The 27,822-nt window shown below is 39.2% G+C and overlaps 1 protein-coding gene across 7 annotated transcripts in view; it reads right to left on the bottom strand.

The window, feature by feature from the left end:
- Nucleotides 1-27,822, bottom strand: part of PALM2AKAP2 (PALM2 and AKAP2 fusion) — a 412,810-nt gene that overhangs the window by 105,064 nt on the left and 279,924 nt on the right. For all 7 annotated transcript variants that reach the window (XM_081065501.1, XM_081065503.1, XM_081065502.1 and 4 more), the window contains one exon: nt 22,502-22,587. In XM_081065501.1, coding sequence (XP_080921627.1) covers nt 22,502-22,587 — 86 coding nt within the window. The remainder of the gene's footprint in view (nt 1-22,501; nt 22,588-27,822) is intronic.

Raw genomic sequence — 27,822 nt, 5'->3', positions numbered from 1 at the left:
CCTATGAGGCCCAAGTTCTTTATTTCTTGGCTGAGAATTTTATCTCATTTAACAACTGAAGCATTTAAAAAATCTAGTAAACACTTAAGAATTCAAGCCCTAACAAGACACAACATAAAACAAGGTACTTTTTAAGGGCAGCATTGAAAACATAAAATATGCCAAATATACTTGGAATGTACACAGCGTGATCACAGATAGAACGCTGGGAAACGGTGCCTCCAAGGCCAAGGACAGTTTTTTCTAAGTAAACCCAGGGAATCTGCTTCTCAATAATGATCTGTGTTCTAAAGGCAAAACGGTGTCCTTCCAGTGGTGCTTCATTCCATTTCAAGTTTAGGTAAGATAAGAATTATTTTTCAGTTTTTAAAAAATGGGACTGTAACATTTTTCCAATAATTCCCAAGTGTTTGCCTCAGAACTTTTAAGAACAGGGTGTTAATTTATGGAAAGAACTATAAGGATTTTCAGTAATTATGGGAGCGGGGAGAGAAAATCTTGACATTTTAAATTGTAATAATTCTGATGATCACAGAGGTAGTCCTTGCAGGGGTCTCTGATTTACTCATCAAATATTTTACCATTGAGAACTAGCCAATGATAAAATGGGCTTTTTCCTTCTATGATATAGAATATAATAAATTACATATCCTACGTTAATGTAAGTTCACTGAATATAATGGGAAAATACTGTGAAGGCATTTTTAAGTTTATATTCAAAGTTATTTACCTAAATAACCACTAAGATTATAAAGTGTTAAGATCATTTAAATATGGAGAATGTTAATAGCTTCTTCTATGGCATATTGAAAGCCTCTTGGAATGGGACCGTGGCCAATGTAAAATCCTTTAAAAACCACAATAGATTATGATAAAAGTTGACTAAAGCACCCATACCCACATTATCTGTGAGGATTCTGCAACTCCTCAAGTGAATACCTTTGCCTTCTCTCCAGTTCTCTTTCCCTCTCCCTCTCTCGCTCCCTCCCTCTCCATTCTTCCCTCCCTCCCTTCCTTTCTTCCTTCCTTCCTTCCCTGCCTACCTTCCTTCCTCCTCTCCTGTTTTCTTTCCTCTTCTTTTCAGACCACTGCCCAGTTAATTTTACGAGCAGGCACTGCAAACACAATTACCTTAAGAAGCCAGAGAGAGAGCATAAAGGAGTAAAGCTGACAGGTCTCAGAAACAGTTTGTGACTACTGTTAAAGGACCCACGCATTGAGGAGCCCAAGTGACCAACTGCTAAGTAATTTATAGACTGGCTGAGATAAGACAGGCAAGCACTGAGAGAACTGTGTTTACAGAGACGGTTTCTGCTGCTGCTCCCGTTTTATAGCAGGCATTTCCTTTAGTTGCTTCAATGGGTGAGGGCATATCAAAGTGTCAGAGATGAGAATTAGAGCTAGAAGGAAGATTACCTGTCACCTAAGCCACTTTCCTCATTTTACAGTGTAGCCAAGTATCTGAAAAACAGCGTTTCTGGAGCCAAAGGCGTGGGTTTCGAACCCTGCTCTGTCACTTATTCGCTGTGTGAACTTGGGAAAGTTGCTCAGCCTTTCAATCTCTCCGAATTCTCACCTGTAAAAGGCAGCTCAGGAGCACATCTACTATATATGATTGTTGTGAGCATAATGAGATGCAAAGCAGTAAACTCAAGGCCAGCCACAAGGTGAGGGCTTGATGTTAGCTATTAGTAGGGAAGCAAGTGAATCCCAGATGGGGGTCAGGACTTATGCAGAACCACCCAGCGGGAATGGTTCAAAGTCAATACTCAGACCCAGGTCTGTGCACTCCCAGCTCAGGGCTAATTTATTTGCTGTAAGCTTGCTTACTTCAGTATTTTTATTATTTCTAAAGAAAACAATAAATGACAACAATTACATGGGATGGTGAGAGGAAGCCCTGATGAATTTGGTTTTAAGACCAGAGGCATGTCTATAGCCCACCTCCGACAGTCTTGACAATAAGGCCAGACAAGTGCAAAAACAGTGGTTATCGTCAGGACAGGCACGGCCCAGGTACCCCTGTGCAGTTGGCGTGGTTATATGTCCACCAGCTCTATCACAGTATCCTAAAAACAGTTTTCTCTCCGTCTTTTTGTCCCAGGGTTTTGCTTTGAGTTCTATTAAAGCTTGTTTAATAGAACTCCACCAGCTTGTTCTCAATATTCGGCAGCATTTTGCAGACAGAAGAACCTGCTGTGGACCTGAATATCAGAGAGGGGAAAAGAAGACTCCATGCTGACACACATGTGTGATGTAAGTTGTGGCCACTTTCTGAAGAGGGCCCCTTCCAGACATTGTATTGAGAGGGCCTGGTTCTTACAAGAGTGGGATGCCATCTTATCCCAGCGCAGGTAAAATGAGCAGAATCAGTATCCTTAAGGGAACCAAAATTTTGCCACCCTGAAGTTGCCTTTTGGGTTATTGGTTTTAAGCTGTTTATTAACAAACAAGACTCAGAAAGAACCGTTGACCCTCCTCCACTTTCCTGCCCAAGAGATTCAGACAGAAAAACCTGCTTCAGGAAGGAAATCTTAGGATGGATGTTCGCCTTAGCCTCATCTGAATTAAGTATAGTAAATAAGAAGGCTTCAGGCAGACACCCACTGTGTCCCATTGTTTCTGAGGTGCCTAGCAAGAATTTTCCTGCCATGTATGTTGTGCTGTTCCACAACTATGCAAATCGCCCACTCTCATTTCTGAAATCTAATACTCCACCCCATCCCAGACCCCTTTCTCCTTTGTCCAAAAATGTCATATATACCGAATGTAGCCTCCCTGGCTTTGGAGTTTTCATGTTTATGTGAATTCCCCATGCCTATGTTAAAAATTTGATTTTCTCCTGTTCATCTGTCTGTTAATTTGACGATTAGCCCAGCTAGAAGAACTTAGAAGGTAGGAGGAAAAGTTTTTGTTTTGTTTTTTTCCCTGCTCCCCTCTTCTAGCCTTAGCTCTACCTACCGCTTTTCTCTGTGCTGGGATCACTCAGCCTGCCCTGAATCCACCAGCTCTCTAACCACGCTGCTCACTCTTTGCTCTTTACCTAGAAAGCCCTTCTCACCAGTCATGCCCTATCCAGCTCCTCCCCTTCAAGGTCTCTTCCTCAGCCTCCCCCCAAGACTGCTGTCCCCCAGGGCCCATCCACAATCTTCTTACCCCCCATTGCCATTATTCCAACCCTTCCCTAGATAAAAGTACTAGATTGAGTGCACCCTGGAGTCCTACCTGGAGCTCAGCATCTTCCCTTGAATGCCCATCAAACCCACATATTCCAACCAAACTCCTTACTAGCCTCCCCCAACTCATCTTCCCTGTATCTCCTGGCTTAAGGGTCCCACAATCCCGTGGTCACCCCCACCCTCTTCTTCACTGTGGTCAAGTCACCGAGGCCACTCTTATTGTCCCCCCTGCCTTTGTACAGGCCAGTCCTTCCTCCTTTCTTATCTGCACCATTCAACGGCCTATTAACTGCTCTCTCTGCCTTTGGCCTCTCCCTCCATCCTGCCCACCTTTCACAAGGCACCCGAGTTAGCTTCCCAAACCAGCCTCCAGTGGTTCTTCTTGCCAAAATTAAAATTCCTCATCGTTCATCCATTTCAACAAATACTAAGATCCTGCCATGTGTGAGGCACCATCGTAGGTGCTGAGATGTGGCAGTGAACAAAGTCCAGTGCTTTGTCTCCCTCATCCTTGCACCACTCGACCTGGAGGTTGGTGGGTGTTCTCCTTGCTCCTCACTGCTCGTTCCAGACTCCTGTCCTCCTTCCTCAGTAAAGACCCCCCTCCCTCCTTACTTGAAGATTTTAGCACCTGTCACTCTATCCAGTAACATTCTGATCATAAATCATTACAATAAAATGTTCTCTTTTTTTAGTTTAAAAAATCCCCATTTGAGCAGGCACTCACCAAAACAGCCTTTTGAATTACATTGGTTAAAGTATTCTTGAACTTTTAGGTAAAAACAAATTGTACTTCTAAAACACTAAATAAACTAGACCTTTCCATAAGGTCTAGTTTATTTCCATAAGACGATTTCCAAGAAGAATTTAGCATTTCACGGGAACGGATTACATTGACCTGTAAATTTCTAACATTTTCTATGGATGAATTCCATTGGCCCTTCATTTCTCTCTTCTAAAATCCACATGGAGGAAAAAGGTTTAATAAACTATCAAATATAATGAAAAATGCTTAGAAACGGGATGCATTTTTTTAGTTAAAAAGAAAAAAGTTTCTATGCCTGTTTTGCAATGTCATTTGTCTTAAGAGGGATTTTCCTGTGTCACTCATGGGATAAACTTAATATAAACTTGGAAATGTTTTTCATAATTCGGTTTTGTTCACATTTTCTTGGCAAGAACCAACATATTTAAAACATATTAAGAATAATTTAAAAATAACTCTTAGTGCACGAATATTTGTCTATTTCTCAACTTAAACTTTTATTTTCAAAATTTCCAGAGGATTTATTGACATTAATTTGAAAAATCACCCTCAAAATTTGAACCTGTTTAAATATGGTATGCCACCTATAAGAGCATGCAATACAAAATTCAATAAGTTGTTTTTTTTTTAACCTAAAAGTTAGCAAAGCTGTATTACATAGAAATGCAGCTATCTTAGGAAAAACTAAAAAAGGAACTGCCCCAAGCTCAGCCATGGTGGGTATAGTGCTTTCCTAATAAATACTGCAGGATATCTGTATGCTGAACTTATCCAGATTCAATGAAAGGTCTATTTATTCACTGGAGGCCCAGCTTCCCTTATGTATGAAGAGGCAGTTCTATTTTATCATATTCATGAATTACTGCAGTAGAATGATAATGAACAATGTCATCAGAATGTTCATAGGATGAAGGTCCAAGGGCAAACCTGAAAAACCACCAAATCTCTGGGAGGAAAAATCTAATCTTCTCCCACGAGGTAAGCTCCAGCTTTGCATTTGAAGAACACATACTAACACAACTACATAAAAGCTTCCTTGCTGACCAGGAGCTGTGAGACCTAGTCTGTCTGTTTACATACAAGCATCAACATTTGTCCTACCAGGCAAAGTCATTATGAGCAAGGGCTCCCTAGTTAGCTCTGGGTTCCGAGACTTCGTGGCTGTGTGTCCTTGGACAAATTACTTAGTCTCTTTGTATTTTTTCTTTATTTTATTAGTTTTTTTATTAGTTTCATGTGTACAAAGCAACACAGTGATTAAACATTTATATACCTCACGAAGTGATAACCCTAATAACTCTATTACCCATCTGACACTGTACATAGCTATTACAATATTATTGACTATATTCCCTATGCTGTACTTTATATCCCCGTGACATTTAAAAAAATATATAGCTGACATTCAGTATTATTTTATATTAGTTTCAGGTGTATAGCATAGTTGTTAGGCATTTATATAATATATGAAGTGATACCCCTGATAAGTCTAGTACCCATCTGACACCATACATAGTTTTTACAATATTATTGACTATATTCATGCACTTTACATCCACATGACTCTTTTGTAAATACTTCTTAATCCCTTCACCTTTCTCACTCAGCCCCTCAACCCCCTCCTATCTAGTAATCATCAGTTTGTTCTCTGAATCTATGAGTCCAATTCTGTTTTGTTTGTTCATTGATTTTATTCTTTAGACTCCACATGTACATGAGATCATATGGTATTTGTCTTTCTCAGTCTGACTTATTTTACTTAGCGTAATATCCTCTAGATCCATCCATGTTGTTGCATTTTTCTTCCTCTTTAAATTGGAAATACTCATAGTACTCATCTCTTAGACTTGTGGTAAGAATTAAATAATATAATTCCCTAAAGATTCAGGGCAATGTCTGACACACAGAAAATTCTCAATATATGTTAGCTATTATTCTCCTGATTCATTTTTCTAAACTGAAATTCACTGAAAAATTCATCACGTTAGAGATCAAAACAGAATCTGTGACCATACGTAGAGTATGATGACTGATCTAATGTCCTAACCTCTAGCACAGATTCCTTCCGGACAGGGAGTGGGAATCATAGCTGCTGGTACCTTTTTCTTTTCAGAAACAGACATAGTAAGAATGCTGAGCTAAAATGAGTGTCACATCTCCACTGGCTCATTTCTGAGAAAGAAGCAAGTGTTGCAATAGTAATAAGCTCCAATTGACATCAAAATAGCCCAGCTCTTGGTAAGTAAATCTATTAGTATTTTGCAGCCTGTTCTCCTAGCCAATGAACCAATTATTTTGTCTGAGCACCTCTTCTCTTTTTATATACAGCTTACACGTGTGTCATGATTTTCACCATGTTAATTACAAGTTTGCACTACAAAGGGGAAAAAGCAAAGAGGAAGGCCATTAGAGGACTGGTAGAGAAGAAAGAGATGGAAAAGGAAGGCATTTGAAAATATATTGAGAGAAACAATAGATAGTCACTCAATCTTAAATGTTTATGTAGTGAAGCAAGACCTTTCTGCCTATGAATCCAAAAGATATTCTTGAGATTTATGCTCAAGATATATGAGACTTCTGTGATTCCTGATTTGTTTCAGAAGATAAGGCCTACTGTAAATGGTCACAGGAGTAATTTGTTTTTCAGGAATAACTTGTGACCATTCCAAACCAACCTGGACATTGATGATAATTTATTTATACATTAACTGGATTGGAAAACCCCTGCCTAAGTGGGAAGCAGATTGGCAACCTTCCAAGAGTACCAAAGACCAATGGGTTTTACGTTTGTTTGCCTTAGTTCTGTTGGAAGTCATACACTTTGGTACTTGCAAAGGAGCCCTATTTCAAAGCTAATTAGATTAGGCAGATAATTCATAAGAAGACAGGCTTATCTGCAAATGGGTTCTGACATACATGGACTAAGACTATTTCTAGTGCCTCATCATCATTACTCACTCCCAGCCCTGCAACACTAGAAATATGCATAGGAGGAAATGTACAGGTGTATTCAAGAAATATTTGTGAATGCCTCAGAATTTTTGCTGGGAATATCCAAGACAGTGTCATCTATTTTAGGAGGTGACCATTCAGAGAGAGGGGATTTTTACCAAGTAATACAGTTGGTAAGAACACAAAAAAATTTCATCAACATATTAAAAATTGGGATGATGAAGCTATTTGCAGAAAATGAAATCAGGCCAATACTGATAGGCCAGCTAAATAAAAATCCTAGAATAGGCTTCAGAAAAACCATAACATACCCAGATGAAGGACAGTTTTGTTTTGCTTTGTTTTTAAGTTCAAGAGAAACAAACAAAGTGGGGACAGAGTTTCGTAGAGAAACCAGTGAGGTACAGACTGAGGAAAGAATGAAGACAAGAAATACATAAAATAGGTTGACTTTAACTAAGCTGCTAAAATTAAAGCCTACCTTCTTGTTCTAACTAGCCCGGGGACTTACGTCGTTTTGAACTTTCCAGTTTTGTGTCAATGCTTGGATATACATCTGGGCATGCAAAAAACCTCCACATGACCCTCTGAACACCCCTTGAAGGACTCATGTATCCAGACTACCTGACATCACCACTGGACATGACCAGACCTCCCGGTCCCCATCTTCCCGACCACCTCGCATCTGTCATCCTGACTACCTGACAGCTGACTGATAACTGTCCTGGGCCAATCCTAGAGCTAAGAATGCAGGACTGAGAATTCTCAAGAATGTATTTTTTACTCTAAGAACTTTTAACTTTTCTTTCTTTTTTGAAACACTTCTGGGTTTTGGCCCTCGAATAAACCTGTATCATTTATTTCTAGCAAATCCTCCAGACTCTTTTGGAGTTGGTTCGAAATATGTAGTGTCAGCATTGTGGGATACGAAGAATTAGCTACTTTAATTCTGGTGCCACCATTGGAATCGAGCAAAGTAACTGCGTGAACCCTTTGTGCTCTGTCATCTCTCTGATGGCTTTAGTGTTCTAGTGGTGAGTTCTCCCAGTTCCAAACTTCCCTCCTTTGGTTGGAGTTCATATCTTTTCATTTTGGGTCCCCTGATACTTTTTTTTTTTTTTAGTAATGGTGAATCTTCTGTTTATATCTACTACAGAATTGGCGTCCCCCCTCTTACAACATCAGCTGGATTTATTTGTAAACATTACAGGCTGTCCTGTGTCAAGTTTTTATTTCGATTGACTTCTGATACAAAAGATAATCTAGAATTACAGTGACCACTGTGGGGACCCTTTGGAATTTCAAAATTAGTGTATTTGCGTGTAAAATTGGAAAGCCTTAGGAATGTGACACAACGAGACTGGGAAGCCTCCAAAAGTAACAGATTCAAAGATAGCATATCTTCAGGAGACCAATTCAAAACCCGCGAAAGCCAATGAAGAATTAAATAAAAGAATAATGAAACTTGAGAGCTCTCCTGAAAAGTTCTCGGCCGACCCTCCCTTTTCCTGCACCTTCATTTTCGCTTTCTATTAATACTTCTCTATATCCTGACTTAACTGAACTTGTCTTTCACAATGAGATAAAAATAGAACCACCTGCTGTCATTTAAAGCAAACTCTCTAGGAGACAGCTCTACAACTTACACCCCCTGGGCAAAAGCAGAGCTATGAGCCCTTACTAAAGAAGGTTCAAACCCTGCTGGGGTTCCTCTTGGGTTTGCAAATAAATTCTGGTTAACTGCAAATCTACAATCATAGTTATTCAGATTTCTATTTGTTAATCCATGTTGGTAGGGGAAGGGAACACAAAGAAATGGATGGATTAGCCAACCGGAAAGGACCTTTAGCAGATTTTTCTAAGCAGTGTGGAGCAGAAAAAATGACAGCTCAAAATTTGGCTGATGAGCTGTATGATAAAATACTTCAAGTCCTTCCAAAGAATAATGATTGGAGGAAAATTCAGCAATGTGTTCAAAGACTAGATGAAACTGTTTTTGATTATTACAGGCATTTAGCAAAGACATTCTTACAGTTTTCAGGTGTTGAGAATGTCAAGGGAGAGGAAACCTCTTCTTAATACTACATTTTTAAAATGGATTAGATCATGAACTTAGCACTCTAGTAAAAGAAAACAAACTTAATTGGACCACTATGGATCCTCATGATTTAGTTAACCTGGGCAGTCAGTTATCCAAAACAATAGAGAAAAATAACAAAAGGAAAATTAATCAGGCTCTGAATTATCAAATTAAGGCAGCCCCAGTCACGAGTTCATAATTACAATGAAAATATCCATCGGAATTGAAAAATCAGAAGGCGTTCTCTAACAACAACTGAAAAAGTAGAATTTGCAACTGTGTCAAAAAATCCTGGACACTGGAAAAAAGATTGCCATAAGCTCAAACGGCTACTGGAAAAAAAACCCACCCAATCTGTTACTGTAATCCCAACAGCACCTAAAATGGGGTAGGGCTGCTCTGAGGACAAAAGTGGGATAGCCTCTTTGCTAACTACTAATTCATTAGGAGAAATTGAAATCTGTCATATTTCTGCTGCTGCTCTAGTCGACGCTGGAGCAACTTTACTGAAACGATACAAATGTGGGTGTCTCCAGTACCCTATGACTGTGTCAAAGTCCTACCTGTACCTTTCCAGCTGGGCCCTCTTCAGGGACAACATCCGTTTCTCTTGTGCCTTAAGCACCAATTCACTTGTTAGGAAGAGATTTCCTTGAGCTTTATCAAGCTCACGTATTTCCTTTTCTCTGAAAGGAGAAATGTTTCGAGATTGGACTGACACCTCAGCTTCTGGGGCACTTTCTTTACAAACACCTATTTTAAATCCTGTGATGCCAGCAATAAGCATTGGACATCTCCTCTTAAATACTCTGCTGGGCTCTCTTTGTGCATCAAACTCTACTCATATAGGACAAATTTATTCTGCTCCTTCCATTAAAATTTAGGTAGGCCCTTTGAAGCCTCTTCCCAGTATAAGACAATATCTTTTAAGTGTTGAGGACTTGTGAGGCACCAGAGTCATAACTGATAAATACCTTTCTAAGCAGTTAACGGTGCCCTATAACCAGCCCATGCAACACTCCTACCCTTCCTATGAGAAAACCACCTGAGAGAGGATGGAGATTTGTGCAAAATCTAAAAGCAATAAATAATACAGTGATTCCTCAGCATCCAGTGGTACCCATGCTCACACTCTGCTCTCCAATGTCCCCACAAATAGCTCCTGTGTGTCCATTACTGATCTATGCAGTGCTTTATTTAGTACACCAGTGCACCATGATAGACCTTTACGTTTGCTTTCACTTGGAACCAATAACAGTATACCTGGACTGCTATGTCCCAAGGAGATACAGAAAACCCAAGGATAGCAAAAGGAAATGCAATGGTAGATCAAGCTGCAAAAGCTGCTGTCGTGCAAATGTCGAAGCCACAGATAACAGCCTTAGCGAAGCCACAGATAACAGCCAAAATTGAACTTAGACCAATTCATACAAGAAAACAACCACAAGCTTCCTTACCAGAAAAGGAAAAAATGGGTGGAAGCTGGCTGTAAATACCATAAAGAACTGGATCTCTGGTATGGACCAGATGACAAACTGCTTATACAAGATAAGAAACTGCTTTTACCATGAATTAACTCATTGGGACACTAATAAATTATCCCGATGGGACCATCAGTATTTCGGGAACCCCTCTTCAAAAACCGCCTCAAACAGATATAACCATGTCTTATTTGTCACAAACATAATCTCGGAAAACCTTTACATAGTTCAGTGGGACATTTTCCTTTATCTTCTGGGCTTTGAATAAAATCAAGTATGGCAACTTGATTTTATTCAATTACCTCAAGTTTATGGATACAGAAATGTATTAGTAATGATTTTCATGTTTTCTCATTGGGGTGAAGCTTTCCCATGTACTGTGTTTCCCCAAAAATAAGACCGGGTCTTATATTAATTTTTGCTCCAAAAGATGCATTGGGGTATATTTTCAGATAATGTCTTATTTTTCATGTACAACAATCTACATTTATTCAAATACAGTCATGTCATCTTCTGGAACATCATCATAATGTACTAAATGCATCTGTCTGGCTGACGATTTTAACTAGGGCTATTTCGGGTAGGTCTTATTTTCAGGGAAACAGGGTAGAAAAGCAACAGCTCAAGCAGCAAAAATAGTTTTAGAAAAAAAATAGAATTCCTACTTGGGGTTTCCTCTAGAATTACATAGTGACGGGGAACTCATCCTACAGGAGAAATACTAAAACATGTTTGTGAAATTTGGCCAATATTACAGCATTTTCATTGTGCCTCTTACCCCCAGTTTTCTGGCCTGGTAGAATAAAAACTCAACTGGCAAAATTTCCTGAGAGTCTTAATATATCCTGGCTAAAGGCTCTAGTGATTGTACTAATGAATTTACAATCTACTTCTTTTGGACAACATAATTGTCTCCATTTGAAATAATTAAGTAAAAGGAGATATAATGTAATATTGTAAAACTCTTATAAAAGCTATGAAACACAATGCTAAGCTTACAGAGGAATCCTTCAATAATAATAAAATTATATTGATGAATTAAAACAATATAAGCTCCAAACCAGACTATGTATACTGGAAAAGGCACCTCATCAAAGATTCTCTGCAGCCCAGATGGAAAGGGCCACATCAGGTTTTGTTAACAAATGCTTGTGCTGCTGAATTAAAAGGTGTTGACTCTCAGATTCACATTTCTCATTTAAAAAGGGCTCCTCACCCCAAGTGACTGATCACCTCGAACAAAGATCTCAAGACCACCCTATACGCAGAAGCCAAGCTTAGAATGTTACCTAAACAACGGCTTATTTCTTTCTGTTATTCTTTTAGTGAGAATGTTTTTATTCAATGGACTTTTCCTTTGCTCAATATCAAAACCAAAGTAATTGTTGGGTTTGTGGTCAAATACCCATACCCAGTAACCTCAGGTTTACCTTGGTGGGTATCTCCTCTCCAACGGACCGATTGGAGAGCCTTACAAAAACTGATCATAGAACACAGTGAAGTTCAACTTTCAATTCAGCTGAAATTACATTGCAAACATTTGCCTATTAATGAAACCAGGGATCCTTAGATTTTGATTAAATTTAGTTTTAAATCCTAGCTCTAGAAGTCACATCTCTCTCTCTCTCTTTCTCTCGCTCAGTAACACTCAGAGACCTAGCCTTTCCCCCCAGATAGTCAGCAAACCCCGAGGCAGCAGAAGACAGTAGCTGGGACCTGACTGACGGTCACATGCTTCAGACCTCTGACAGACTAAAGATAACATCATGACCTAAGTTAGGTTTTAGCTCCTGAGCCCTAAGGTGGAACGACCCCCTGGGTACTTTCCCATGAGATGGGACAAAGGGACACCAGAAAACACCTCAGCACTGCCCTCAAGATCTGAAGAAATGATTCATTACCCTTCCTTCACCTCTGACCGTACAGCTACCAACACAACCCTGACCACCTAACCCACGGTGTCTTTTGCACTATATAATCTCTCACCTGCACACCATTGGGGAGCCAGGTCTTTGAGCGAGAGCTCACCTGTGTCTCCAGGCTTGGCACCATTTCCTTAAATAAACCTTTACTTTTTTTGCTGCATACCCCTGTTCATACATCATTTGACTTTGAGGTGTGCAAAATGAACCCCCTTTATTTCAGTTACATTAACAATACCATGGAAACATCCGGTCATGGGTTTTCCTTTTCCTAGAATGCTACTGTTCAAGCAGGATTAAGGACAGAAAATAGTGAGAGTCCTGACAAAACCACCAGTGCAATTGGACAATATGTATAAATTTGGGACGGGTTTCTACAGTTAACTCCTGAATATGGACATTTAAGTTCTTTAGCTTCTTTATGTTGGGAACAATGAAATCATTCTTGACTAGAGTTTCCTAACAGTACCAGAATGTTAGGGGAAACACCTAATCATCAGTGTAATTCTGTTATAACTTTAAACAGTTCTGACTGGTTTGGGACAGACTGGTAAAGAAGACTGTAATTTATTGGTAGCTTCTAATGGAACATAATGGCTACATGCTACAAATATCTGCTCTTGGCTACCCACAGGTTGGATAGGGAGATGTACTATAGGATATCCATGGACTAAAGAATGCTTTTGCCCTTCAGTCTCCTCTACTGCTAACCTCCCTTTTATGAAAGCACCATGGACTAGCGCTGTTTTCCATTGGTATGATCATTTAGCAGCTATTTTTGCTCCTTCCTTAGGAATTGAAGATGTTATTACTCTTATTGAAGCTTTAACTAAGTTCACTCAACAAGCTCTCAATGATAGTCATCAGAGCTTAACTTTATAATCAATACTGAAATGTCTTCAATGAGAAAAGCTGTCATACGAAATTGGATGGCATTAGATATTATCACTGCATCTCAAGGTGGCACCTATGCCATCATAAAAACAGAATGTTGTAATTATACACCTGATGAATCTGGAAATGTGACCTCTCTTTTGGGACAGGCATAAACAGATAAAATCGCTGAGGGATCCCACCCGAGCTTAGGAGAATTATTATCTAGTTGGTTCAGCTTTTGGGGTTGCTGGGGAACCTTGATCAAAAACATCTTTCAAATTGATGTGATTGTTAATATTGGGAATATTTCTTATGCTAATTTAAGATTTATGTAGCTTATGCTAGCACTGAAAAAAACCAACGCATGTACCAGTTCATACTATGATAGCACGATTCATTAGCCTCATTGAGCACAATTATCCTTTGACTAAAACAGACATGTAAAAGTAGTTAGTACTTTCCTAATGCTGCAACCTAAAGTTGGCATGAATATTGGCTGGTTATAAGACCCAGAGATGGCAAGCACATCTCTAATCCATATCTCCACTGCTAGGGATCAAGGAAAGGTGTTGCCACCCTGGCAACAAGGAACTTTAAAACATTTTGTTTGATCTATGATGTTTTTTGAAAGAAAAATCCCAATGGAAAGTGGGAAATGAAGAAAGAGTGGAGACAGAGAACTACTAAAATGATTACTATTATGAAGGTTGAGGCATGAGGAAAGACTCCATTCTTGTTCTCACTAGCCTGGGAACTTAAATTCTTTTGAACTTTCCAGTTTTGCGTCAATACCTAGACATACATCTGGACATATACCAAACCTTCAGATAACCCTCTGATTACCCCAGGAAGGGTAGCCTGACATCCACCTGACATCACCACCAGACGTGAGCAGACCTCCTGGCACCTACCTGCTAGACCACCTGTCACCTGTCATTCTGACTGCCAGACATCTGACTGATAACAGTCCTGGACCAATCCTTGGGCAAAGAATGCAGGACTAATAATTCTCAAGAATGAAGTTTTTACTATGAGGACTTTTAACTTTTCTTTCTTCTTTGAAACACTTCTGGGTTTTTGTCTAGCTGTGCTCCCAGTGTGCAACCTCTAAGACCCTTGAATAAATCTTTATTATTTATTTCTAGCAAAGCCTCCAGATTTCCTTTTGAGTTTGTTGGACTAGATCTAGACATGGGTCAGGTTTGAAAGCCTTCATTTTCTAGGAAAAAAAGTGTCCTAGGAAAGGTCCGTTGATAGGTTATCTGTATATCGTGTATTTGTCTGATTTAAAGCTTAATAAAATATACTGTCATCCCTGACATGAATAAAGTTGTAGTTGAAAACACCCCACCAAAACCACAAATAATCTCAAGCCACAATAATCAAATGCACTAAGCAATTCCCTTCATCTACTTTGCAACACCCCTCCTGCGTAGGGCTGCCTGACTTAACAAGTTAAAATATAAGACGTCCAGTTAAATTGAAACTTTAGGTAACCAATAAACAAGAATGCAATATTTGCGACATACTACCACTAAAAAATTATTCACTGCTTCTCTAAAATTCAAATTTAACGTGGTGCCCAGTATTTTATCTGGCAAAGCCACTCCTGCCTCATCCTGGGAGCCCCTCTGCTTTAGCTAATAGTAAAATTAATTTGCATTCATTAATACTCAAATTGAGGTTAGAAAATGTCTACCTGGGCTCAAATGCTCACTTTGAGATCTTTGATAAGTTACTTAACTTCACATGTTTCACCACAGCTGTAAAATGGGATTAATAATAGTTCCTCCTCAGGGTTGTTTGGAGGATTATATGAGATGGTACATGTAAGGGCCTACCACGACAGAGCCATAGCAAATGCTCAATGCCTATTAGCTATGATTGTTGGCAGGAGAACATGGTGAAGAAATAAAATGACAAAGAAGAAGGTGTCTGAGATCTTTCATTCACTGGGAATATCCCTTATCAATACATAGATAATTGCGAGATCTCCATGGATGTTTTTTCATGTTATTTGACAGGTAGGGATTTACACATAGGAATAAAATAACAACAACCGAGACTCATGCAGCATATTACAATTTACAACAGAGCTTTTCACATCCATTACCTTGTCATAGTGCAAAATGCATATTAAAAAAAAAGGTCAAGATAGTGATTCTCAAAGAGGGCGGACTGTGAAAATTTAGCCAAATAGTCCTCGCATGCTTCCTATCCCCCAATGTCAACCCCTTCTGAGATCCATTATTCTAAGTAGTTTCAAGGATTTTTAAAAATCTACAATAAAATTGTAGGAAGCAAATTTAGAGCAATCTTTATGTATGTACACAATAAGGAAAGGACTTCTGGTCCCAAATGTGTCTTTTTGTTCAGAGCTTTGCAGAAAACAATTCTCAATGTCGTCATCATAAATACAAAGGACAACTGGCTCAACACTGCTGGCAACAAAAGGCTCAGCAGAATGGCTTTTTAAAAGTGATGTCCAAAGAAAGCTGTGACCTATGGCCTCTATTCACCACCGAAGAGTCTAAATGCTTGACCCCTTTTGTACTGGAGAACATCTGCCCTTCCAGGAGAACAATCTGTCTCCCAGCAGTAAGTTTTACATATAGAGATGCAACATCCTTTTTTTTAAATGTTGCTTGCCCATGTTGTTGGTGAAGAAACGTGTCCCTTTTAAGTGGTTTTATGGCTGGAATCTCCAACTTGCCTAAATGGCAGCCAGTTTGTTTCTTGCCTATGCACAAGTGAGAAATATTGTAATGTGGTTAATTTAATTAGATAATGAAGGCATTACACTGAGGTGGCTCTAATTCCATGGTGGCCTACATAACCCAAAATCTAAGTCTATAAATGCCTCTGGGTTATGAAATGAAAGTGTTAAGGACAACCAATCACAAATAGGTACCTAGACTTTAAGCTACAGCCAATCAATCAAAGCTTTAGCCTTTCTCTGCTTCTGTTTTTTTTCTATAAATGTCTCTTCCCATCAACAAACTGCGTCTTTTTTTTTTTAATTTTTAAGTTTTTTTAAATTTTAAGTTTATTGGGGTGACAATTGTTAGTAAAGTTACATAGATTTCTGGTGTACAATACTGTAATGCATCATCTATATATCACATTGTGTGTCCACCACTGTCGTGCGGGGTGGCCTGCGGGGTCTCAGCTCCCGCTCCCCACATAAGAACGCAGGATGTGGTGAGGCCAAAAAGGAACACCCACGGAGCCATATGTAGGGGAGTCACACCACTATAGTCTCACTGGAGGCTGGATTCACATGACGTGTGACCTGCTGTCCACTTTCTGCCAACCGACCGAATCCCACTCCCCAGTGCAGTTGTGGCAGTTATATTAGTGGCCAACAGCTCAGTGGTTACAGCTGACGGCCAACTAGCCACAGCTGACGGCCATCTACTACCCGAGCCAGCACCCCTCCACGTGAGGCTGAGAGCCTGGAAACTGCTCTCCTGGCTCTGTCCCCACAACCACCCAGAGTCAGTTCTCCTTCCATCAACCATATATTGGATCCCCTTTACCCTCATGTACCACTCCCCTCCCCCCTTACCCTCTGGTAACCACTAACAAATTGCGTGTTAATGGCAAAGACATTCAGAAAAGCAAAAGCAAGAAGGGTCAGAAACAGTGGGAAGTTGAGGGTGTTGGATAGGCATGGGCCTCTGCTTCCCATGGAAAAGGCGGCAACTGCTGAAATACGAGAAACTGTCGTGTGAGTTTCCAGTTTGGAAATGGCCAAGAGCAGAAAGTCTGGAAGGATCTTTGAGGGTCATCTGACTACACTTCATCACCAGCTTTTATGCTGACATCAAAACCTGACCTCTGCAGAAGATGAGTCTCCACGGCCTCCACGGCACGCAGAACCATTTATCCCTGTACCCCTATATAATAAACACCCTTTCCTGGTAGGTGGGAAAAAACTGTCTAGCTCAGAATGTGAAGAATTTTTGACAATGCAAGTTTTTATGCTCTGAAAAATCAAAGAGTTCTTTCCCCGAGCTCCTGTCCACTGAGCACTCCTAACCACTTCCAGTTTGGTGCTGCCCAATTCCAAAGGATTTTTGTCAAATAAACTCTTTAAAATCTTAATATATGGTGATGGCAGGAGAACCGACTCTGGGTGGTGAACACACAATGTTGTATATAGATGATGCATTACAGAGTTGTACAGCTGAAACCTACCTAACTTTACTAACCATTGTTACCCCAATAAACTTTAATTAAAAAATTTTTTTTATATAAAATGTAACATTGTGGTGATTATGCAGAGCTGAAGGGAGGAATGAATGGGGAATTAGTGTTTAATTGGGGGGAGGAGAGAACGAGGAATTAGTGTTTAATAGGTAGAGAGTTTCAGTGTGGGATGATGAAAAAATGCTGGATATGGATGGTGGTGATGGTTGCAGGATAGTATAAATGATATAATGCTATAGAACTGCACATTAAAAATGATTAAAAGGGTAAATTTTATATTCCGTATATTTTACCACAATAAAAAGATTACACCATTGCTAGGCTAATAAAGATGAGTAAATTGAAAAAAAAAATGAGATGTGAAGGGAAAATAACCAGACAGAGAAAAGAGAGAGAGAGAGAGAGAGAAATGAAAAGAAAAGAGATTGATATATAAGAACCTCATGGTAACCACAAACCAAAATCTACAAAAGATACACAAAAAATAAGAAAAATAAGAAGAAAGGAACCCAAACAGGACACTAAAAGCTGTGGTGTTTTAAAAGGCACAGCACCTGCCAGACTTTGGTCTTTGTTCTAAGAGACGTGGGAAGGCAGGCAGGGCTTTGAGCAGAGGGACATTATTAAATTGGCCTTTAAAAGAAATCTCTCTGGCTACAAGTAGGTGAGTGGGGAGAGCAAGAATAGGTACAGAGAGAGACACAGGAAGGTAGGGCTAGAAATTAAATCGCAATTAGAATGAGGAAATCTAGAATGCCAGGAGGAGGCATCCGAGCCTTAGTCAGTGTTCAAAAGGAATAGAATCAAAGGGTTGTGAACAGGGAAGGCCCCAAGTCCTTTCTCAGACCAACTGGACAACTGGAGAGCCAGAAGCAGAGGTAATCATGTGGCCACACCTGATACTGCTTTAGTGGGACGCTAAGGCCACACTGACTATAAAAGTCCCCCGAACCACTTATTAAAACTGCTAATTCTCATACCCAGATCTTCTGAATGTGGATTTTGAAAGGCGAAGCCTGGGAAACTGTATTTTGTTGTTGTTTCTACACTGCTGCCGGTGATTCTTGTGGTAAGTTTTAGAAAGTATTGATTCACACCTTTCTTTAAAAAATCAGTTTCTATCATAGACACGACAACAGTTTAGTGGTTACCAGAGGGTAAAGGGGGAGGGGGGATGGTAGAAGAGAGTATAGTGGGTCAAATATGTGGTGATGGAAGGAGAGCTGACTCTGGGTGGTGAGCACACAATAATGTATACAGATGATGTATTATAGAATTGTACACTTGAAACCTATGTAAGTTTACTAACCATTGCCATCCCAACAAATTTAATAAAACAAAAATCAATTTCTAGCCAAGCAGCAAAACAAAATAACATACAGAGAAATTATCCTGAAATATGACTACCCTTTTCTTCTAATGAGTGGCGATACAGGCTGAAATAGATTAGCGGTTCTCTTAAAAAGAGAACAGGTGAAAACAACTTTTAAAGGGTGAGCATGTATAATAAGAAAATCATAATAGATGTGTATAACATTGGTTTATCTCTCTTTATGTCATTGGCACTCAAGAAGAGTAGGAACAATTCTTGGAAGATCTGGCTGCCATAGCAAATTACCACAAACTTGTTGGCTTAAAACAACAGAAATTTATTCTCCACTATTTTGGAAGCCAAAAATCCAAAATCCCAGTATTGACATGCTTTGCTCCCTCCAGACACTCAAGGGGAGAATCCTTCCTTGCCTCTTCCAGCTCCTGGTGGCTACATGTGTTCTTTGTCTTGGGCCCGCATGTAACCAATCTTTGCTTTTGTCTCTTCACATGGTCTTCTCCACGTGTGTTTTTACTTCTGTCTCTTATAAGGACATGTGTCATTGGACTTAGGTCCTACCTAGTTAATCCAGGATGAGTTCATCTTGAGATTTCTAATGTAATTACATACACAAAGACCCTTTTCCCAAACAAGGTCAATATTCACAGGTACCAGGACATAGGACTTGGACATATTGTTTGGGGGAGGAGGGAAGAGATTCACAATTCAACCTATTAAACTGAGTGATTTGAACTTGTTGAGCAGGACAATATGACGCTCCGACCTACATCAGTGTATTTAGAGGGTGTTTTTAATATAAATGCTCTTACTTCAAGTTTCCTCAGAATGATAGAAGTTTATGAATGAGTTCACTCATCTGAGTCATGTATATTTTTAGAAGCATGACTTTGTCATTTCAAAATTAGACAGGGTATCAGAGGCTACATGTAGTACACAGACCAAATTCAGACAATTATGACATTGCAAAAAATTCTGCACCTTTTTCTGAAAGAAAATTTTTAAGCATTAAGATAGATACATGTCTATCACAAAAAGAGCAATATGGAGGAAACCAAACTATTTTAGTGATTTCTGCTGATGTTCCCCTTGGCAGGTGTCAATGAATCATGTTGTATTGTAATTCATGTTTTAATAGAATATTTTGTTTTCCCAGGACAAAAGGCAGGAATGGCTGTTATTGCAAGGACATGTGAAGTAGCTGTTAGAGAAAGGAATAGCTGTAGATACATAAATATATGATGAGGAGTCTGTACTTAATTAATGAACATGAGGCACTTGTAGACACAGAAAAAATAGTACTTTAAGATGGATAGAAGGGCAGGATGGATACATAAAGCAATGTGGAATGGGAAACAGCATGATACTATAGGGCAAAAATGGGTGATTGCTGATTAATTGGGAAACGTAAAGGAGAAGATCTAAACAGAAGTATTTCTCTAAGGCATATCCACCTAGAGGTTTCACAGATTGTTTAGTGAGAAGAGATTGGCATTAATGGAGGAATTTAATATTTGTACAAATTTATTGATGTATTTAAATATATTTATTTTTTTCCTAACTTGTTAATGTGCATGGGTGTTTATTCTTCACAATGGGTTCAGTTCTGGTGAACTAAAAATCCTCTGTTGTTATAAAAAAAAAATTCCCAGGTATTCATTAAAAGAGGAGAATGAGAGCGAATGAGAATGAAGTGTAAACTGTACAGACCCAAATAAAACTTCAGCCAAGATCCTGGTACCAAGGATAAGTGGACTGATTAGGTAGCAACTTTATAAAATGCGACTTGGACAGGACTTGCTTCTATCAGAATATTCCATTTGCTTTTATAAAACAAACTCCAGTCTTTCTGATTATTTAAATGTCTACGCTACACCTGCAACTACACTAACAATACATCTCAGAAACTAATTCTTAAAATGGTGACCAATTCCAAAATGACACATCTAAACCCATCCAGTTTTTCTATCACATTTATCCCTCTCTATCCACATACTTCTCCAAACCTCTCAGTTTTTGCAATAATAACCAACGAAACACCAACACATCAGTGCAATTTATATTATTGTCTTGCAAATTCTGCTAAACATAATTATAAGCAAACAAACTTTCAGCACTGGATACTTATTTTGTAGATTAGCTGACTTTTTTGACCAATCAGGCTACTACAGATCTTTCATTTAATTTCACTGTGGTATTTTTGTTTGTTTTCTCTAACATTTTTTTCACTGTGATATTTTTTAACATTTTTAACTAGATAACATACGTTCAGACTTCACATTACAGAGGAAAGCCTGAATAAAGTCATATTACTGGTTTGACAATTAAGTTCGCAAACTTGTTGCATTGTGGTTGCTAACCTTTTTTTGATATCAGAGGGATTATTCATTATGAATTTGTACCAACTGAACAAACAGTTAACCAAGTTTAGTATTTGGAAGTGCTGAAAAGACTGCGTGAAAAAGTTACATGATCTGAACTTTTCGCCAGCAATTCATGGCCCTTGCATCACGACAATGCCCCAGCTCACACAGCACTGTCTGTGAGGGAGTTTTCTGCCAGTAAACAAATAACTGTATCGGAACACCCTCCCTGCTCACCTGATCTGGCCCCCAATGACTTCTTTCTTTACCCAAAGATAAAGGAAATATTGAAAGGAAGACATTTTGATGACATTCAGGACATCAAGGGTAATACGTCGACAGCTCTGATGGCCATTCCAGAAAAAGAGTTCCAAAATTGCTTTGAAGGGTGGACTAGGCGCTGGCATAGCTTCCCAAAGGGAGTATTTCAAAGGTGACCATTGTGATGTTCAGCAAAGAGTTACGTAGCACTTGTTCTAGGATAAGTTCACGAACTTAATTGTTAGACCTCAGTATACACTCTTTTGTACAATCTCTACTAGTAAATCCAGGAGTGACATATCTTTAGTTATATCAATATAAAAAGAGACATTACTTTTTATTTTTCAAAGAAAAATTCACAAGTGACATATATTTAAATTGTAGCATTCAAGCAAAAATGTTAGAAAGCCCTCCCACCCCCAGCCTTTGTTAACTAAAGCATAAACAGAATTCCATGAGAGGAGGGCTGTTCCTTTGTGGCTAATCCAGTAATAGACAGGAAGTGGTTGTGTCTGATAAATTTTACTATGGATTCTTTAATCCAGGCAATGATTACAAATCCATGCATTTAATTTGAACAGTGATAATTAGGTTGATTTCCAGATGACTTATTTTGTAAACCTTTGGCTATTAGTGTTCCAGCTGGAGTGGGCCATGTGCTGCTTTCCTGCTGACATCAGTGGAAATCTTGAGTCGAGATCAAAGCCACTTTATGCCTCTCTGACCTTTCTTCACAATGCACAGTGGGGCCTGGTTTCTCAGAACAGAATTTCCAGATTTGCCTCACTGTGCCCATGGACTTACCACTTGCAGACAACCTACATGTAGGTACTCACTGGAGACCCTACAACAGGCTCATTGGAAATCACATCTTGGATTCCAGCTTTCAGGTAGTTTCCTAATCCAGATCCCAAATTTCAGGAAATCTCATGTCTGGTTGGCTTGCTGAGACTTCAGTGAATAGAGAGGTGGAGGCAGGGTAGAAGGGCAGTGTTCATTCTGCCCCTAGAAGTCTGCCATAGGCTCACTTTCCTTTAGGGATGCACTTTGAGAATCAAATTAGAGAAAGGACTCCTTACCTTGATAGTCATGTCTGCGCTGGATGTCTCTGTGGCGTCTGAGGCTGCCTCATCTCCCTTTAGCAACACACTCTCCCACCCGACTCCTGAAAAATAACAGAAGAGTTCCATTTGAGCCAAGTGCACTCAGCTGGCATGGACAGATACTCCTGTCATTGCACAGATTTCAATCCCATGGAACTTGTAAAGGAAAATGGTGATCATCCACAGCGCCTGACCTGCCTGGCAGTTACCACTGCGAGAGCTTCCTTTCACAAGTGTGGGCAGTCAGCATTCCCTTTGTTTTTACCTAACCTCTGACTTTGGAGTCCATTGTCTACATCCCGTGTCTTACAGACAGTTCTCTTCTTAGCCCAGAGCAAAGAAGAGGTTGGAATGAATGAACTGCACAGCCCAGGCTTCATACTGAGGTTTTATTTGGGGCTTACAACAAATCACAAAACACAGAAACATACACAGCTGTTGAATCTAATTCAACACCCAATAGCAACAGCTCCAGATTACTCATTGTCCTAAATTCCATACCTACTGGAAATAACTGAGCGTTCACATTCACTTTTAAAATCTCTATATGCGTTTGCTCTAAGTCTTGATAAACCTTAGCATTCCTTTTTCCTTAAACTGTCAGACTATCTCCAAGAGTGAGTAGCTGGCAAGATACAAGATTTTGCTTTCTCCAACATCAAAAAAGACATCAAGGGCTGGTGTTTTGAAATACCGAAGACCATAATATATAATGCAAAACTACATTAATTCAGAAGTAATGATATGTGTGAATGGAGGTGGAATGCTCTCTTCTATATTAGTGAAAAGTTCGAAGTAATAAAAAGCTTAGTTTTAAAAACATAGATTTATGGCAAGTAAAGTCTTCTCCTTAAAAGCTAAAAAAGTAATACTCAATAGAGTTTATCAGGGTCTACTTTAAGAACAGATACAAACTTTACAATTGGTATAATAACTGCCTGCCTGGATATGGGTGCTCATAACCTAAAGCATTAAAAAGGTTGTTTTTGTAAATAGGTTAAAATGTCTGTGTAATATCTGTTTATATTATTGATTGCCTTAACAAATAATTTTCCCTAGAGATGACTCAATATTCATCCCAGACCTCTGTGAATAACCCACATTTCAAAATTTCAACTGTCTAGCATTATGTTAAATCAGGATTGGCAAACTTTTTCTGTGCTTCTGACTTTGGAGTCCATTGTCTACATATTTACACAGTAAATATTTACGTAGTAAATATTTTAGGCTTTACAGTTATGCTGTTTCTGTTGCACCTTCTCAAGCTGCCATTGTAGAATGAATGCAGCCATGAACACCACAAATGGGCATGGTTGGGTTCCAATAAAAGTTTATTTCAAAAAACAGGCCCTGAGCGATGTACTTGACCAGCCTCTGTGCTAAATCAAGAAACCAGAAATGTGTACAGGAAATAGTGCAATACTCGGCACTTTTGTAGGGATCAACTGAACCAACCAGAGGGTAACCCAATAACAATCGTGTGCAATTACATGGCACTTTGAACAAATTAATATGAAATTAATTACGTTTTAATATGTCCAGCATTCATTACATTGCCTTATTTTCTGTTCTAGATTCTTGAAAGCCTCATTTTACAGGATATACGCACAGTGGATTACTCAATATCCATGAGCTACAATTTATTACAGGGTGCTGATAGTTTTCTTGCACTAGATTGCAGAAATTAGGTCAGTTTGGTGACTTGCCCTACAATTTTCCTCTCAAGCATTTGCTGCAAGGAGGTTGTCAGCTTTGTCTTAAATTCATGTTACTGGGAGAGGAATCTGGTCCCACATGAATAGATTATTTCCCTGACTCACGTTGTTAACAGCCGGTCCTGATTTAAGCCACTGTTGGTGCCTGTTGGATCTGGCTAGCAGAGGGACACCGAATGTTGGGCATGGTGGACAATTATATGATATTTAGTTTATGGATAGTTTGAATTATTGTTTAGAAAACACTCATTTCCCTCCTCTCCCACTATGGCAGAAATTTTCTTCCCTGTCCCACTGATGTTTGCTTTGACAAATGGATGTTGGTGGACATAACATAATCAAAGTTATGAAATGGGCCCGTCTGGTAGTGCTTGCCCTCTTGGACTTCTGCTACAGCATAAGAGGAACACTCCCCAGTTGGCCTGCACGGGAATGAAATGAGTCATGGGGAGCAGACCTGGACCCATCCTGCACCTTGGAGCTAAACCAAGTCTAAATCAGCTAACAACCCCTCACCCTCCTAGCTTCATATATATGACAATAAAAGCTACTGAGTTTGGGGATAATTTGTCAAGCAGCATTATTGTAACAACAGCTAATAGATACAATCTATAACCAAAATTATAGCTAAAAATCATTTTGGAAATAGTACTTTAACCTTTAACTAAGCAAATATAATTCCCTTTGTGGCATAAAAAATTCATTTACAAATATTGATTCTCATCTCTTGCTACATATTATCCCACTCTGAAAAGAATCTTTTCTCTGCTACAATCATTCCTTTTGTAAGCAATAATATCTTTATTAAAGGATACATGATTACATAGATAGATAGATAGATAGATAGATAGATAGATAGATAGATATATAGATAGATAGATAGATACATTCTCAGAATGTTAGCCAGCAATCAAAAAAGCACTTCAAATTAGATAGCCTATCATTTCATGGCAAGAGTGAGAGAAAATAAATGTAACATTTTAATTTAAAAATGTTGTTAATCCTGATAACAAGTTGTGAGGACAGAAAAAATGTTATTTTAAAATCTAGAGGCAAAATTCCTTCCAGGGAGAAAACTGTCTTTTGGAAAACAAAGCAACTTTGTGGACCATTTGGGTATGAAAAGATGGGTCCCACATCATGGAAGGAAGAGAAAAAGCTCTATTCTTGAGAACGTGGAGATGCAAGATGATTGACATTTCTTTACAGGAGGATGATTATACACATAAAAATCCCACTTCCATTTCCAAAATGATGATTTCCTTTCCACCAACATTTAAGTGCATGGCACACCACAAGCGGGCAGGGAGATAGCTCAGAATGTTTTTTAAAGATTCTTTCAGCTGTAGGATTTTTATCAAGGACTTTCATCATCTGCTTTTATGTTTGCATTCCTGAGATGAATTTCCACTCAACTAAGATCCATGATTTATAACCATAGCACAAACACTTAAAACAGCTCCGATGTATAATTGCAAGAGACAGAACATTCCAGACTGATGTATTTCTATTATCAGTTAGATAATAGAAGCACAATCACCTCTGATTGTAGGGGAAGAACCTTTATAAAGAAGCTGACCTACAATAGCCATGGTATGGAAACAACTTAAGTGCCCATCAATGGAAGAGTGAATAAAGAGGATGTGATGTAACTACCACCATAAGAAAAAAGAAGAGAAGAGAAGAGAAGAGAAGAGAAGAGAAGAGAAGAGAAGAGAAGAGAAGAGAAGAGAAGAGAAGAGAAGAGAAGAGAAGAGAAGAGAAGAGAAGAGAAGAGAAAAAGAAGTCTTGCCTTTTGTGACAACATGGATGGACCTTGAAAGTAGTATGCTGCGTGAAATAAGTGAGACAGAGAAGGATAAATACCATATGATTTTATTTATATGTGGTATCTAAAAAAACCCAAAACAAAACAAATGAACAAACAAAATAAAACAGAAACAAACTCATACATACAGAGAACAGATTGGTGGTTACTGAATGGGAATGGGGTTGGAGGGAGGGGGTAAATGGGTGAAGAGGATGGATTGAAACTAGACTTACAGTGGAGAACACGATGCAGTGTATACAAATATCGAATTACAATGTTGTACACCTGGAATATATATAATCTTGTATACCAATTCTACCAAAATAAAAAAAATAACTTCATGCAAGAATTTATATATATACTATTTCACATATATTTCTACATACTGTACTTTTAAATAACCACTTTTCTCTTATATCCTACTCTTCATTTGCTGAAACTTTTATTTATAACCTCTTTGAGGAGAGAAACTATATTTTATATTATACCTACAATCCCTAGTAATACTACTATTCTTTGTATTCCATTCTTTAAAGACTGGATCAGACCTTCGGGAAAACATCACATCTGTCTCCCCAAAGAGAGTTTGTCTTGCCCTACAGTGGGAGAAATTGAGGCCTGTCTACTTGTAGCTGAGTCTTATATTATATCATATTATATAAGACCTGGTCTTATAGTAAAACACGACCGGGTCTTATATTAATTTTTGCTCCAAAAGACGCATCAGAACTGATTGTCCGGCTAGGTCTTATTTTCGGGGAAACACAGTAGCTGCCCAGTCAGATGAATAAATCCATTAGCCTAACCTTCCAGTTCCCTAGTGCCAACATCTCTGGTCTCCATTCAAAGAGTACTTGGCCCCGCTCTCTATCAATTTCTGTTGGGAATAGTACATATGACTGTTGACAGGGCAGTGCAAGCACAAGGAAGGAGGCTGAGCTCAGGTCCTGGCTGGAGAAGCCAGGGACACACACAGGGACCTGAAGGGAAAGAGATATGGGCTGGTAGCAGGTACCATGAGGGCTTGAGCACAGTAACCTGTAGACAAAATGGCTTTGCGTGTTTGAACATAGGGAGACAGGACTTGCTAAACAATAAAGAGCTCAAGCACCTTGGGATGGCATTCCAGAGTACACTGGGTCACTTCTTTAGTTAGGTGGGACAAAAAAACAAATAAATAAAAACAAAGGGTGAGAGGCTGAGAGAGAGGGGGTAGCACTGCACGAGAGGGTACTGGCTGTATGCATACTTCCTGGAGTCACCATGTGTCACTAGGTGAAAAGCAGAATAAGAAAGAAAGAAAGACAAGTCAGCATTAACCTTTATATGCAATGGAATGGACCTTGGCTCTAGCTCGTCTGCCCACACAGATTTTAGATAGATCATTAGACAAAGTGGGAGCCTGTGCTGCTCACCAAATATTCCCAGTTCTCCCCTCTTTCAGACACATAATAGGATTTCACTTCCTGGCCTCCTTAGAGTTGGTGAGGTCACGTAACTACCTCTGGCTGGTGGGCGTGGGCAGCAGTGGCATCTGTCACTTCGGGGCTGCAGCACTTAATTGCTGATGCAAGACCCTCCAAGCACCTTTTCCTTCTACCACTATGAAAGGCAACATTCCAGATAGTGGCGCTCTGCCAGCCTGACTACCAGTATAGGGATAACACAGAACAGAGACACAGCCGACCCACAGTGGCCATGCTGGATGAGTGACTGTTTTAAGCCACAAGATTGGGAACTTTATTACAGCAGAATAATCTAGCCTGGCCTTA

Source organism: Rhinolophus hipposideros (genome assembly GCF_964194185.1).
Source record: "Rhinolophus hipposideros genome assembly, chromosome: 11".
Taxonomy (NCBI): domain Eukaryota; kingdom Metazoa; phylum Chordata; class Mammalia; order Chiroptera; family Rhinolophidae; genus Rhinolophus; species Rhinolophus hipposideros.
The sequence above is the reverse complement of the archived record's forward strand: the minus strand, read 5'-3'. Positions and strand labels throughout refer to the sequence as shown.